The sequence below is a fragment of the Balaenoptera physalus genome (genome assembly GCF_965194825.1).
Source record: "Balaenoptera physalus genome assembly, chromosome: 18".
Taxonomy (NCBI): Eukaryota; Metazoa; Chordata; class Mammalia; order Artiodactyla; family Balaenopteridae; genus Balaenoptera; species Balaenoptera physalus.
This window is the reverse complement of record NC_138899.1, coordinates 81,098,387-81,112,759: the sequence shown is the minus strand read 5'-3', so window position 1 is coordinate 81,112,759 and position 14,373 is coordinate 81,098,387. Positions and strand designations below refer to the sequence as shown.

At 52.5% G+C, this 14,373-nt stretch overlaps 1 protein-coding gene and 1 long non-coding RNA gene across 3 annotated transcripts in view; one reads left to right on the top strand and one right to left on the bottom strand.

The window, feature by feature from the left end:
* Positions 1–14,373, bottom strand: part of GJA3 (gap junction protein alpha 3) — a 32,072-nt gene that overhangs the window by 14,862 nt on the left and 2,837 nt on the right. Inside the window, exon 2 of one of the 2 annotated variants that reach the window (XM_082435132.1) lies at positions 2,385–3,587. In XM_082435132.1, the coding sequence (XP_082291258.1) occupies positions 2,385–3,570 (1,186 nt within the window). In that variant the 5' untranslated portion in view covers positions 3,571–3,587. Of the gene's footprint in view, positions 1–1,262; positions 3,588–14,373 lie in introns of those variants that run through there. The other variant, XM_082435133.1, reaches the window with a different exon arrangement.
* Positions 3,540–6,938, top strand: LOC309647651. The gene is made up of 2 exons (XR_014256228.1): positions 3,540–3,626; positions 6,131–6,938. It is a non-coding gene; the product is annotated as an uncharacterized lncRNA (long non-coding RNA).

Here is a 14,373-nt window from a genome sequence, read left to right as displayed (position 1 = left end):
ACATATTCGTGCTAAAAGTGATTGAATAGAGGCAGCCGTTTCCCTGGCCATGTCCCTGTGAGGGAGGAGGACCCTGGCCTTCAGGGTCACGGACGCCCCCAAATAGCAACATAACGTAAGACATGCTTTCATTTTTTACACGAACTGAAATCAAAACACTAAACTGAAGAAATACCACAGGCACCGTGGAATTGTGAAATTTTGCTTCTTTATCAATTAGTGGTTTTCAAGGAGGAGCATCTAATTTTACCCTCCTGCCCCGGCACCGAGCTGCCCCACTAGACTATAGACCAAACTGGCACCTTCACCAACATGCAGGGACTAAAATCCACATTTAAAGTGTAGAAACGAACTACAATTACAGTTCTCACTTCCATCTCCAGCCCCACTCAGAATCCCATCGTGGGTCATGATTGTACCTGACATTTGTCCTGGTGGAACCTGGGGTACTGAAACATTCACAGCCACCCAGTGAGCTGTCCTTTCACCGTGTGGGCACTGCAACAGCGGCTGAAGCTTTTTTATCAGAAAGCTTTTCAAATTTGGATTTTTCTAGCGGCCCTTCTCGCCCAGGAAAACTCAGCCCCACAGCCGGGGGCCTGAGGCATCCCCTGTGGGTGAGGAATTACCTTCTCTCCTGTGCACCAGCCCGTGGAGAATGGAGAAAATAGCCACTTGGATAAGTCTCTCCATCAGTCTGCTGGGAAGGGCTTTAATTTCCAAGCAGGCGGTCACCAGCCAGCTGCACACAGTCATCTTTTCATCAGATTGTCAGTGGGTCGCTCTTTATGATATAAAACACAGTCTGGGCTTCCCTGGTGGTGCAGTGGTTAAGAGTCCACCTGCCAATGCAGGGGACACGGGTTCGAGCCCTGGCCCGGGAAGATCCCACATGCCGCAGAGCAACTAAGCCCGGACGCCACAACTACTGGGTGGGCCTGTGCTCTAGAGCCCACAAGCCACAACTACTGAAGCCCGCATGCCTAGAGCCCATGCTCCACAGCAAGAGAAGCCACCGCGATGAGAAGCCCGCACACCGCAACAAAGAGTGGCCCCCTCTCGCCGCAACCACTGTCCACTGGCTTGTACACAAACAGCGACGGGACCCCTGTGTCATCTTCCAGCCTCCCCGGTCAGCGCAGGATCCGTGTAGACGCCAAACGGGGCCCTCGTCCCAACCAGCACATGCACTCACGCGGGCAGGAGACCCCGACACTGTCACTCATGCTTCAGAAAGCAAACAGGCTGCCCACAGAGAATGGTTAGGAAACTTGAAGAGTTTTATTTTGTACTGTTAAAAAATGTAGGTCGTGGATTCATGTGTATAAATAATTTTTCTGGCAACAGTAGTTAACTTTTAACCTCCCGTTCAAAAACTTCACAACTTCAAGCATTTGAAATGCACTTAAAGATTTCCCCTGCTTTTGTTTTATATGGTCCATTTTCATAGTAATTAGCCGACTCATAAAGTCAAAGAATTTCTTTCAAAATAAAGTTCAAATCTTTACTAGTATGTAATGGGACACATTTGCATTCTCTTGGTCAGTATCCATTTTAATACTTTTATTTTCTTTCATTTTTTCCTGAAAGATAGAAAGTGGGGGAAATAGGCTTACCTGTACGATTCAGATCAAAGCACAAAATGTCATTTAAAAAATAAATACCTAAGGCATACCGGCCACACGTTTACTCAGTTTCCTCGGCTGTTCAGACTTATCTCAAGGGTCCGCCTCTCCTCCTGCTCTCCCCCTGCCGCGGCTCTGCCTCTGGTGGGTGACTGCTCCCTGTCACTTGTCACGAAGTGTGTGGCTTGATATCCTGGGCTTCACATGCCGGTTCAGAAACTCAGTGACGCTACATGGACTTGCTCAAAATCTTTTTTTAGTGCGGTTTGGCAAATATCCCAAATGAAATTCAACTCTAAGTTAAAGTCTCACACAGAGATAAGGCTAAGAGCATCTAGACTTGCTGGGCCGTCCAGAGAGGCTCCGGGGCGGGGATGGGGGCGTAGGAAAGGAAAACCGAATTGCCCCGAACTGAAGTGCCGCAGACGCCCCTGCTTTCCCACCACGGAGCAGCGCCCCGCGGAGGCCGCAGCACCTGCGGAGGCGGCCGGGGCGCTGGGCGCGGGGGCTGCTGGGAGAATCTCTGGCGGCCCCGCCCCTGCGCCCCCTCCCTGCCTCGGACGCGCTCCCCACTACCTCCCAGCGTTAGGAACAGCAAGCACTGACACACGAGCCCGCCCCTCGCCCGCCCCCTCCTCCCGCTCCAGCCCCTCCCGCCTCCAGGCTCCACCCGCCGGTGTGAGCCCCCTGCGTCTTGGATGCTAGGCCACCGCTAGATGGCCAAGTCACTGGGCCTGGCCCGGCCGCCGCTGGACTTACTGGCCTTGCTGGACCGGCCGGGGTCTGCGGGGAGCTCGGGGGGCGCGTGCAGCTCCACGGCCGTCACCGCCCCCTCCCCGTCGCTGTCGCCCGAGCTCCCCGCCCCGCCCTCCGGAGGGGGCTGCTGGGGCCCGGCCGGGGGCTTCAGGGCTGCGGGCGCGGACGCCGGCGGGGACGCCTTCCCGGCCGAAGTCTGCTGCTCGGCCTCCCGGTCGGCCCAGTTCGGCGCCGTCGCGAGCAGGTGCTGGTGGCCGCCGGGGGAGCCGGCCGGGTGGCCCTCGCCGGGGGTCCCTGGCAGGGCCGCCGGCGGAGGGGGCTTGGGGTAGCCTGGGGCCGACGCCTGCCCCAGGGAAGAGGCCGAGGGCGCGTAGTAGGGCGGGAACCCGACGGTGAGGGCGGGCGGGTTGGAGTGGGAGGGCAGCAGGAGGGGGCTCCCACACCCAGGCTTTGCGGCCCCAACGCTGGAGCCGGGAGTGTCCGGGGGTAAGGGGTCGGTCATGCCCTGTTTCAGCTTCTTCCAGCCCAGGTGGTAGATCTCCAGCATGTTGAGCAAGAGGGACACGCAGGCCACGGCCAGCATGAAGAGGATGAAGATGGTCTTCTCCGTGGGCCGCGAGATGAAGCAGTCCACCGTGTTAGGGCAGGGCCACCGGTCACAGCGGTACAGCGGCTTCAGCTGGAAGCCGTACAGGAAGTACTGCCCGGCGATGAAGCCCACCTCGAACAACGTCTTGAAGATGATGTTGAAGACGTAGGTGCGGAGCAGGGCGCCGGCCAGGCGGACCCTGCCGCGGTCGTCGCGCACCGGGGGCCTGTCCTGCCCGGGGTCCGCGGCGTCGGTCTTCAGCCGCTCCTCCTCCCGCTCCTTCCTTTTCTCCTCCATGCGCACCAGGTGCAGCACGTGGCCCAGGTAGATGAGGGTGGGCGTGGACACGAAGATGATCTGCAGCACCCAGAAGCGCACGTGCGAGATGGGGAAGGCGCGGTCGTAGCACACGTTCTCGCAGCCTGGCTGCTGCGTGTTGCACGTGAAGTCCGACTGCTCGTCCCCCCAGACCTCCTCGGCAGCGGCCCCCAGCACCAGGATCCTGAAGATGAACAGCACCGTCAGCCAGACCTTGCCGATGACGGTGGAGTGCTCCTGGGCGTTCTCTAGGAGTCTCCCCAGGAAGCTCCAGTCGCCCATCGCTTCGGATTGCTAACCTGCAAGGGAACAGGCTCGTTACTAGGCAGGCTCGCCAGGTGAGCTGAGGGTGCAGCCCCCGGGCAGCCCTGGGCCCCGACAGGCGTCGGAATTTGCTGTCATGGGGAGCTGTGCTCCCACTGACCAGCGGGAACTCTCCACAGGAAGGTGTGTGCGTGTACGTGCACGCACAGGTGTGTGTACGTGTATGTGTGTAGGTATAGGTGTGAGCAGGCACGCGCATGCGTATCTCCCGGCTGTCCACCGAGCAGGGTTTGGTAACTGTCCGCAGCACCTGTGGCCCTGAGCGGCAGTTACACGGCACAAGTGCCAGCGTGAGGGAGGCGACCACAGGCTGCTCACGCTCTCACTTCAGAGCCGAGGACACTAGGAAAGGTGCCTGAGCGGAGGGACCTCTCCCCAGCCTCCCGACTCCCGTCCTGGTCTCGTCCAGTGGCTCTCGGGGGCCATGGTGCTCTGCACACAGCTGGGTGGATTCCTAAGTGGACCTTTCTGTTCATGTGAAATCAGAGTGATTTTCCCAAACGCTGTGGTTCCCAGGCCACTGCTGTAACTCCTGCCATGTCCACCTACTGCCTCCCCTCCCCTCCCTTCTCACCAGGCAAATGTTCCACAAACGGTCAGCTCGCTGCAGGCCCGGCCATGCCGCCTCCCCCTGCAAGACGGGACCCGGGCGCACGCGGCCAACTGCCCCACGGGAGGCGGCAGGGGGGACCCGGGGGCCTCCGTGCCCTGATGCGGGGCCCCACCAGCCTCACGGACACACACACAGACACACACACACAGAGACACACAGACACATGCATGCACACACAGACACATGCATGCACACAAGCACACACACATGCACACACACAGAGACACACGCATGCATACACAGACATACACACATGCATGCACACACATGCACAAACACACAGAGACACACACATGCATGCACACACAGACACACACATGCACACACACAGACACACACAGACACATGCATGCACACACACAGACACACACAGACATACACAGACAGACACACAGAGACATGCATGCACACACAGACACACATGCATGCACACACACATGCACAAACACACAGAGACACACATGCATGCACACGCACACACACAGACACACACAGACAACACAGACATACACAGACACACACAGACATACATGCACACACACACAGACATGCATGCACACACACAGAGACACACGCACACACACACAGACACACACGCATGCACACACACATATATACACACTCATGGCCCTCCAGTGGAACCAAAGACATCTCTTCTCACATGGAATTTTAAAATGTTTAAAAATATTGATGTTCATGAGTTGGTTCCGAGGCAAAATACAAAAACTTTACTGTGACCTAAAGAAACAGACAAATGTTAACTCTCTTTAGACCAAATTTCCAACTCTGTTTTGGTTGTTTGAGATCTTTCAAGACATCTTACTCTTCTCAGATCCCACCGGCCCCCTGCCCCTTACTGTGACTGGCACCTGTTCTATTTTGCTTGTTCTCAGAGGGTAAAATGTTTACATTTAGAGACAACTTACTGAACGTGAAGGAAGTCAGGTGTCAGGAACTTTCTGGGTTAAACCTGACTCTCACGCAGACCCTGCAGCCGCCCATCTGGGCCTGGACGGCACCGCCTCACCCTGGACCCCCGGCCCCCTGCTGCCCCCCTGCCCCTGCTGCCCGCCAGCCCATCCGGGCAGGACGAGCCCGCTGTGCCCCCAGCGCTTCATTCGAGCTTCCACACCTGCTGTTTCTTCACCTTAAAGCTCGGCCGGGGGGCGGGGCCCGGCCTGCTGACATCCACACTTAGGCCACCTTGGGGCCGCGCTGGCCCTTCCTCCTCGTCAGGCTGCGCCCGCGGGTCTGCCACCCTCCCCAACCGCCGCCCGGCCTCAGAGGGCCCCCAGCGGCGTGGCCTCAGGCCTCCACAGAAAACCTCCTGGACGGTCCTGACCACCCATGGCCTTCCCCTTTGGTTCCAGTTCTGAGGCCACGGCCCTTTGCCCGACACCTGCAGGCAGAGGGGTTGGGCACAGGGCACTCAGGGCCTCGCCGGCCGAACACTGTGGGCCATTGGTCCTTCTCCCGCCTCCGTCGGGATGAGCGGGTGCAGGTCATCCTCGCTGGGGAGCCGTCGGAGGGATGTGCCAGACCGAGGGCAGCAGGTCCGCACACCCAGCACCCAGAGGGAGGGGACGCGGAGACAGGAGAGTGTTGCTGGCATCTCCCTGCGGGACCAGGGAGGTGAAGTGTCCCGCAGTGTGTGTGCGTGCATGTGTGTGTGTGTGTGCGTGTGTGTGCGTGTGCGTGTGTGTGCACGTGCATGTGCGTGTGTGCGTGTGTGCGCGTGCATGTGCGTGTGTGTGCGCGTGCATGTGCGTGTGTGTGCGTGTGCATGTGTGTGCGCGCGTGTGTATGTGTGCGCGTGCGTGTGTGCACATGTGTGCGTGTGTGTATGTGTGTGCGTGTGTGTGGGGGGGAGGGGGGCAGCACCCACGGCATCTGCCCTTTTATTAGGAAACCAGACACAGGAAGGAACTGTCCCCCCCAAACGCCCTCTGCTGAGAGACCTGGGCTACCGATGGGCTTGTTCAGCCAGTCAGAGGGAGGAGGGGCGGCGGCCCAGGCTCTCCAGAGCCCTTGGGTCCAGGGGCCGCAAAACACTTTCAAACAATGTGCCTTAAAGCTGCACCACGCCTCCCAAGTGCAGCCTACAGAAGGGGGTTACCACCTGCAAACCCAGCGGGCCTCTGGCAGCTTCCAAGGCTCACTAAGTCCACGACGTCACCAGTGAGCATGTGTCCCCGGTGGAGAGCCTGTGTCCCCCTGCGGGTGGGACTGCGTCCCCGGGCAGAGCACCCATGCCCTGCCCTGAGTGGCAGCACAGGCTGGGAGGCTTTCCTGGGAAGGAGCTTCATCTTCTGTGTGAAGAGCTGTGGCGGTGATGACATCCTGACCCACAATTCCACTTCCAGGACGTCACACTGAGCAGCTAATCAGAGCCTTTGGTAAGTGGTGCACATGGATGTTTACTGTAATGCTGCTGATGAGAAGGAACACTTGGGAATGAAGTGTCCCCTGAAAGACGAACAGTTAAATGAAGAAGAGCAGCTGTCTGTCCACGGCGACATCATGGTCTGGTGACCCAGCTGCCACGCCCAGTGCTACTGTTCTCTAACATGACCAGGAAGGGAATTCTTGCTTTCCCGTCTTCTTGTGTGGCTGGCAGTGACTATAAAAGGCAGTTCTATCCAATGATGTGTAAGAAGTCAGCTGGGGAACCTCTGGGAAAGCTTTTGGATATCTAATAAAAGGGCAGATGCTACTCATGCTGTCCCTTCTCCCTTCTTTCCACATTGAGTACAGATGTGATGCCTGGAGCTGGGCAGCCATCTTGCAACCATGTGTCATAAGCATGAGGGAACCATCAAAAAAGTCCCCAGGCCCCTTCTGTGACACTGTGGACCTGCTGAATTGACCCCAGCTGCCACCTCCAGACTCACGGGAGAGGAAGAACCTTATTTGCTTGTCAGATTTTCTGTCGCCTGCAGACAAAAGAATTCCCAACTGATACGCTATCTTAAAATCTTTATAAAATAAGGCCAGGCATAAGTGAAAAGCCACGGTTCATTCATAACTACCAAAATGTAAGGTATTCATTAGATTCTGCAAACATTTGTACGTGCAAATAGGAAAAGGAAGGGCAGGGATGATACGGCAATGTCAACTGCAGGGTTTCTGAGAACTGGGCAATTTTCTGTTCTTTTCATATTTGTTTGCATTTCCCGTTACAACTTATCACATTTATCATCATAAAAGATTAATGACCATGACTTTCATTTTCTGAAGTTCTAGTTTTGGAAAAAGTCTGCCAATTTCTTTCTCCTTGTTCTCTCATTATGGTCTCTAACCTTAGATCTCTTAAATCGTGTCCCTAATAAACAGGCAAAGGACGAGCACAATACGTGTTGCACCACTGGCCCAACAGTGGCCGTCACGGAGAACACAGGGCTCGCCCTGGGCTACGTTCTCCCGCACGGTGGGACCCCGAGTGCGCAGGGGCCAGACTGTCTCCTGCTGCTCCCAGCCTTCCTACCACACTTCGAAGCTTTGGTTTTGTTGTGGAAAATGCATGAATGAATGAATAAAAAAGTTAACCTAAGGGCTGAGTATCTGTTGGGAGGCTGGCAACACGGGGCCAGGTCGGATCCAAACGGGAGGCTCCGAAGCGCCTCAGCCTGTCTCTCCGGACGGCACACAGAGGCCTCGGGGTGTGTTGTCAATACCACGCATCCCTAATATCAATTAAGGAACAAACTAACAGCAGAGGATGAGACCCTCAGAACAGCAGGCTCTGCTGGGCCAAGTAAGGACAGAAACGGACGACAGACAGACTCCACGCCCTACTGAGGCCAGAGTGGACCGTCCTGAGAGGCAGTCGGCAGAGGAAACGTACCATCCAGGCGCAGGGCCATCTCAGGACGAAGCTAGAGCCGCCCACAGGCCCCGGAGCCCAGCGCTGTCACACCACTGAGCTCCCACGGAGGTGGGACGTTAATTATCTTCATGGGATGGCATTTGATTTTCTGTTTTTATCTCAAGGAAAAATTTCGTTCTGACACTACTGCAGAACAAACTACTGAGAGCTTATGTCTCAAAAGTTTACGTGGCCGCCTTCCCATTCTTCCGATGGTTGTGTTTTCCTTCCAAAATTACATGTTTCCCCTTGGGCTTGAGGTCATGTCGTTCTCCCTCCCGGTCCATCAGTGGTTACTTGCTCAGTGGCAGCCTGCTGCCCAACTCTGGGCCACAGGTTCCGTTGGACACAGTAGGAGTAAACACACCTGCTTCTGAAATCTGTGTGTGGAGACGGAAGTCAGGAAAACGGGCAGTGATGCAAGCGAAGAGGGTCTCAGAGGACAAGGACATCTGTGTGAAATCATGTCCCCAGGGAAGAGGGGGGTTTGCCGCGGGACCAGGCGGTGCGGCTTCGGGAAGCAGGAGGGGGAAGGAGCGCCTTTCCAGGCCAGAGCATCGTCCCGGTGGCCATGGCAAAGGTGCGGCGGGCGGTCAGGGGGCGGGGCGGGGGCCACAGGGCGGACCTTCACTCGGCCACTCCGAGGGGACAGGACCCTGCAAGTGTTGTTCATAAAAAAGGGCCTTGGGGGCTTCCCTGGTGGCGCAGTGGTTGAGAATCTGCCTGCCAATGCAGGGGACACGGGTTCGAGCCCTGGTCTGGGAAGATCCCACATGCCGCAGAGCAACTAAGCCCGTGAGCCACAACTGCTGAGCCTGCGCGTCTGGAGCCTGTGCTCCGCAACAGGAGAGGCCGCGATAGTGAGAGGCCCGCGCACCGCGATGAAGAGTGGTCCCCGCTTGCCACAACTAGAGAAAGCCCTCGCACAGAAATGAAGACCTAACACAGCCATAAATAAATAAATAAAATTAAAAAAAAAAAAAAGGGCCTTGGGAAAAGGGCGGTGATCGTGGAGTGAGTGCCGAAGGAGGGGCGACAGGGGAAGAAGGCCAGGAAGGAGACACGTGGTGAGGACGAAATAGAGCAGAACGCGGTGTCTGCGCAGAGCCGGAGGAGCACGGGGGGGCGGGGGCAGGACGGGGAGGGAGGGGAGCTACCTTGGTGGTTCCCAAAGGAAGGGGCGGTGGAGGCCGCAGCTTGGGGCAGAAGTGGTGGCATGGGCACGCAGCGGGGCCGCTTCTCCCGTGGGAAGACCCACCTCGAGGAAAACCTTAGAGGCAACGTGGTCGGGCAGCTCCCGCCGCCTGCACAGGCCAAACCCTGCGGGGCAGCAGGTGCCGGAGGCGCTGGGCCAGCGGAGCGGGGCGCCCAGAGAAGCAGAGACGAGGCCCTCTGATGTGACAACAAGGCGGCCACGGACGCCCTTCCAGGGCCCAGGCTGTGGGGCAAACAGGGCCCGGGGCACTATCGCCCGGCGGAGGGAGGCTTTCCGGACGGAGCTGCGGCGCCTGGCACCGGTGAGGAGGGACCACGAGGCAGAGGAGGGGCAGTGGCCGCCTGGCAGCCAGGGCGGAGGCGGGACGGGGGCAGGTGTGGGAAGAAGCTTCTCCAGAGCGTGGACACAAGACAGGACTCCTCCGTGAGTCACAGGGGGCGTCTTCTCAGGCACGGGTAGGACCTGAGCTCGAGAAGAAAAGAGTTGGACAGCAAGGGGACAGAGGGGTCATGCCTGGGTGCCCTGGAGCCGCAGGGAGCTGGGGGCGCAGGACGGGGCGGGAGGGGCGCCAGGGAGGGTGGCGTCCTCCCCGAGAGGCAGACACTGAGCGGAGCTTGGGGCGGAGCCCGGCTCGGGAGAGGGCAGGCCGGGAGGCTCGGAGGGAGCAGAGCAGGGGGCAGGCGGGGGTCGAGCAGGTCAGAGGCACAGGCGAGCGGGAGGCCGATGGACCGCAGCGCCGGTGACCAGCGCCCGAGCTCTGACTCCAGGTGAGACAGGAAGGTACTGGGTGGGGGGCTCGAACAGCTGTGACGTAATCCCACCCACGTCCTCACGGGACCCCTGGCATCTGTGCTGAGGGCTGTCTTGGTGGCCAGGGTGAAAGCAGGGAGTCCGATGGGGCGGGGCAGAGGACGCACAGGGTCACGTCGGACAGAGCGCAAAGAGGAAACAGAACTCAAAATCTATTTGTCAACATAACAGAAGACTCATTCTTCTTCTACTCTGGGGAGATGACCCCAACATGTAGCTCTGTCCGAACTCCCAAGAGCAAGAGGGAAGCCAGTCCTGTACGAGCCAGCCCGATTCAGGGCCACAGCAATGTGGAAAAGTTCAACCACAGAGACAAGCATGAAAGAGGAAAAAGCTGAACCTCCGAAGTGTCAGACTGAATAACACGGGGCACTTGTTCTCCAGACGAGAAGGACTGATCTCAGCGACCAGCAGGACACCCAGTGGCAATGGCTGCAGACACATTTGATACCTGGCAGGACAAGTCCTCGGCTTTGTTCTTCATATTTGTCTCAACAATTTTTGGCCTTTTATTTCTTCCATATGAAATTTCGGCAGAGCTTGTCAAGTTCCACAAAAACCCAGACACTTTTGATTGGAATTGCATAGGATTCACAGATGAATCAAATCTACCTCTTTACAATGTAGGGCCCCCACCACTAAGCACAACTGCTCCCCACGGAGGGCGTCTTTATGCTGTTGGACGCCATCCCGAAAGGTCTTACACACCTTTTGTTAGACTTATTCCCAGGTAGCTCTGTGGTTGTTCTAATTCTTCGTTCTAAACAGTTGTTTTCATTATAATTTCTGAGTAGTTATTATTGCTACCTAGGAACCTTATATCTTTTCTTTTTTTTTTTAATTTATTTATTTTTGGCTGCGTTGGGTCTTCATTGCTGCGCGCAGGCTTTCTCTAGTTACGTTGCTGTGCGCGGGCTTCTCATTGAGGTGGCTTCTCCTGTGGTGGAGCGCCGGCTCTAGGCGTGCGGGCTCAGTAGTTGTGGCACACGGGCTTAGTTGCTCCGTGGCATGTGGGATCTTCCCGGACCAGGGCTCGAACCCGTGTCCCCTGCATTGGCATGCAGATTCTTAACCACTGCGTCACCAGGGAAGTCCCTAGGAACCTTATTTCTATATATTGATCTTGTATCCAGCGACCTGTTAGAAAGCCCCTCCTAGTTGCAACAAGTCAGGAGATTCCTTTGGATTTTCTGTGAAAGACACACGATCATATCGTCTGCCATGAAGGAGAGATGTGTCGTTCAAATCCCTGTTATTTTTTTTTTTTCTTGTCTTCTTGCATTGGCCTGGACTTCTGGTACAATGTGGACATGGTGACATCTTTCCTTGTTTCTGCCTTAAAATGATGCTTCTGAAGTTTTATCATGGAGCGTGATGTTTCAACTTGTATCTGGCGAAGAAATTTTCCTTCAGTCTTTGTCTGCTTTTGTTTTCTAAATAATGAACGAGTATTGGATTTAGTGGAATACTTTTTTTTCCCCCTGCATCTATGGTGATTTTTAGATGGTGAAACACCTTACTGGTCATGACTTTATTTTTAATATACTATCAAATTAAACTTGCTACAACTTTATTTTGGATTATGTGTTTGTTCATACTTAAGGTTGATCTCAACATTTTTTGTACTATCATTGGATTTTGGTAAGAAAGTTATTTTAACCTGAAAAATTAAAAATTCTCTATGTAAAAAGCTTGTATAAGAATGTCCTATAGGGGCTTCCCTGGTGGCGCAGTGGTTGGGAGTCTGCCTGCCAATGCAGGGGACACAGGTTCGAGCCCTGGTCTGGGAAGATCCCACGTGCCGCAGAGCAGCTGGGCCAGAGAGCCACAATTGCTGAGCCTGCGCGTCTGGAGCCTGTGCTCCACAACGAGAGACCGCGACAGTGAGAGGCCCGCGCACCGCGATGAGGAGTGGCCCCCACTTGCCACAACTAGAGAAAGTCCTTGCACAGAAACGAAGACCCAACACAGCCATAAATAAAATAAATAAATAAATAAATAAAATTAAAAAAAAAAATAGTCCATCTCACACAGTAAGAAAGACAAATGCATGCTGTAGAAACCTAAATGCAACATAGTCTCATGACATTAAAAAAAAAAAAAAAAAAGAATGTCCTATAAAAGCTTTTGGGACTAACGTCTCTTTTTTTTTTTTTGAGGGAGTTAGGAGGATGACTAGATCACAAATTCAATCTCATCAACTGTTAATGACATACAAGTAGGTTTGCTATTTCTTAAGTCATTTTTGATCATTTATATCTTTTGGAGAATTTTCCATTTCATTTAAATCTCAAATTTATTGGCATAAAATTGTTCATGGTATTTTCTTATGATTTTAAAACCCTATGGTATCTGTAGTTAGATTCCTTTGTTTGGTTCCAAATATTGTTTGAGACTTAAAATATTAGTCTTGCTAGAAGTTTCTCTTTTATTAAAGAACCAACTTTGATATGCTTGAAACAGAATGAGAGTTTATTTTTTTCAATGTCTTACCATGCATGCTATATTCACAGTACACAGAATACATCTACCAAAAATTCCTATGGATCTTTTAAATAGATAATGAAGATTTCAGTGTTTACTGGTAGTTTTATAAATGGCATACATACAATTTAAGAGTACCCTTTACCTTAGTATAAAATTATTCATTATTATATAGTTCCAGGGGTTTTCTTTCCTAATTTTAAATGGAAATTCAACTTCTCAATAATGTAAAGCTCTGGCAGGAAACATCACTCTCATCCAGAACCAACTGGCTTAGTGAAATTATAATACACTAAGTTTCAACTTCTTTATTAATAATTCTAAAGCACTTCTAGGATTATATATTTTATTGGCAGAGAATAAATCTCCAGAAACATAAAATTGTTTTTAAATAATATTTTAATTATCTTATTTATTAAATAAGAATGTATGGAAAGCACTTATAATAGTTCCTGCCATCCATGTATTATTATTATCCTCATATTTTTCTCTTTCATGTGGGGATTTTAATCATTTATGAATATTCAAAAAATCATATGCTCCTAAGTCTTTATTTGGTTAAGGTAAATATGGGTAACACTTTGATCTTTAGTCAAAGGGAAGTACTCATCAGTCTTTGTTTTTGACCTTCTGTCACTTGCAAGCTTAGTGAGAGCTAATTTTACATTAGAAGCAATTTAAACAACTGTGTTAGTTTAAGAACAAATGTCTTTAATGTTGTATATTCAACAATGGCAAAATTAAAAGTACACTTAAGTTTTATCCACAGTATTTCCTCTCAAAATACTTGAATAAAATAAATATTCCCTTCAGATATCAGTATCACATCACAGTTCCACAATTAGAGTTCTAATGTTAAGCTAGGAAATTACCAGCTGGTCAAGCTTCAGTTCAGTTGACAGAAAATGTAGATAGTCTGGAGTGGAATTAGAAACATGATTGTCTTCCAAGACTATTCATGCCATGCAGGGCTCCCTCTTTAAACCCTCCAAATAGCTTCCCTGCCCCACTACCCTGCAGGCTCCTCTAGTTTTTCTGCCCATTATTAAACGGCATTATACGTTCCTAGAATGAACTCTGTGAAAGACCTAGGAATACCATTAGAATTTTTCACTTATTCAAACATTTTATTTAGACATTTCAGTGATGTGTTAATTTTAATGTACTTCAACATCAGCCCTAAGGTTTTAATAACTGAATAATGAAAAACAAGTCATTGCCCTTAACTTAATGCATCACTTTCTGAAGGCTGGTTTGGGGCAAGAGTAAAAAACAATCAAGAAAATTATAGGGGTGCAATAGCTACCAGTGCTCTGAATAGCTCATCGTGTCTGAAACACAAGGTCAGGAAGTCTGAATAGTACACCAAACCCTGACTTCATACATGCAGTTAAAAGGTAATTTCCCTATATAAATCCCAGTGACACCTTTCAGGAATCTTACTCATAATCCCTGGAAGGAATATGGAATCAAAGCATTTTAGAGCTGAAGGAACCTTAGAAGTGGCCCCAGCATCCTCCTCATTTCACAGATTGGGAATGGAGGCCCAGAGAGGGTTCTATGATTTGTTTGAGGTTACACAGCGCACAGTGCTGAAGTTGGCACAAAAACTCCTGACTGTCTACTCTGGGTCCCCTTCCACATGACTTCACGGGATTCAGCACCAGGCAGACTGTCCAGAGTACAACACTTGCCTTTTGAGTTGTTTCTGCCACACTTTAAAACATATGTGTAGAGACACGGGTTAGAGCACATTTTAAGCTTTTGCTTTTT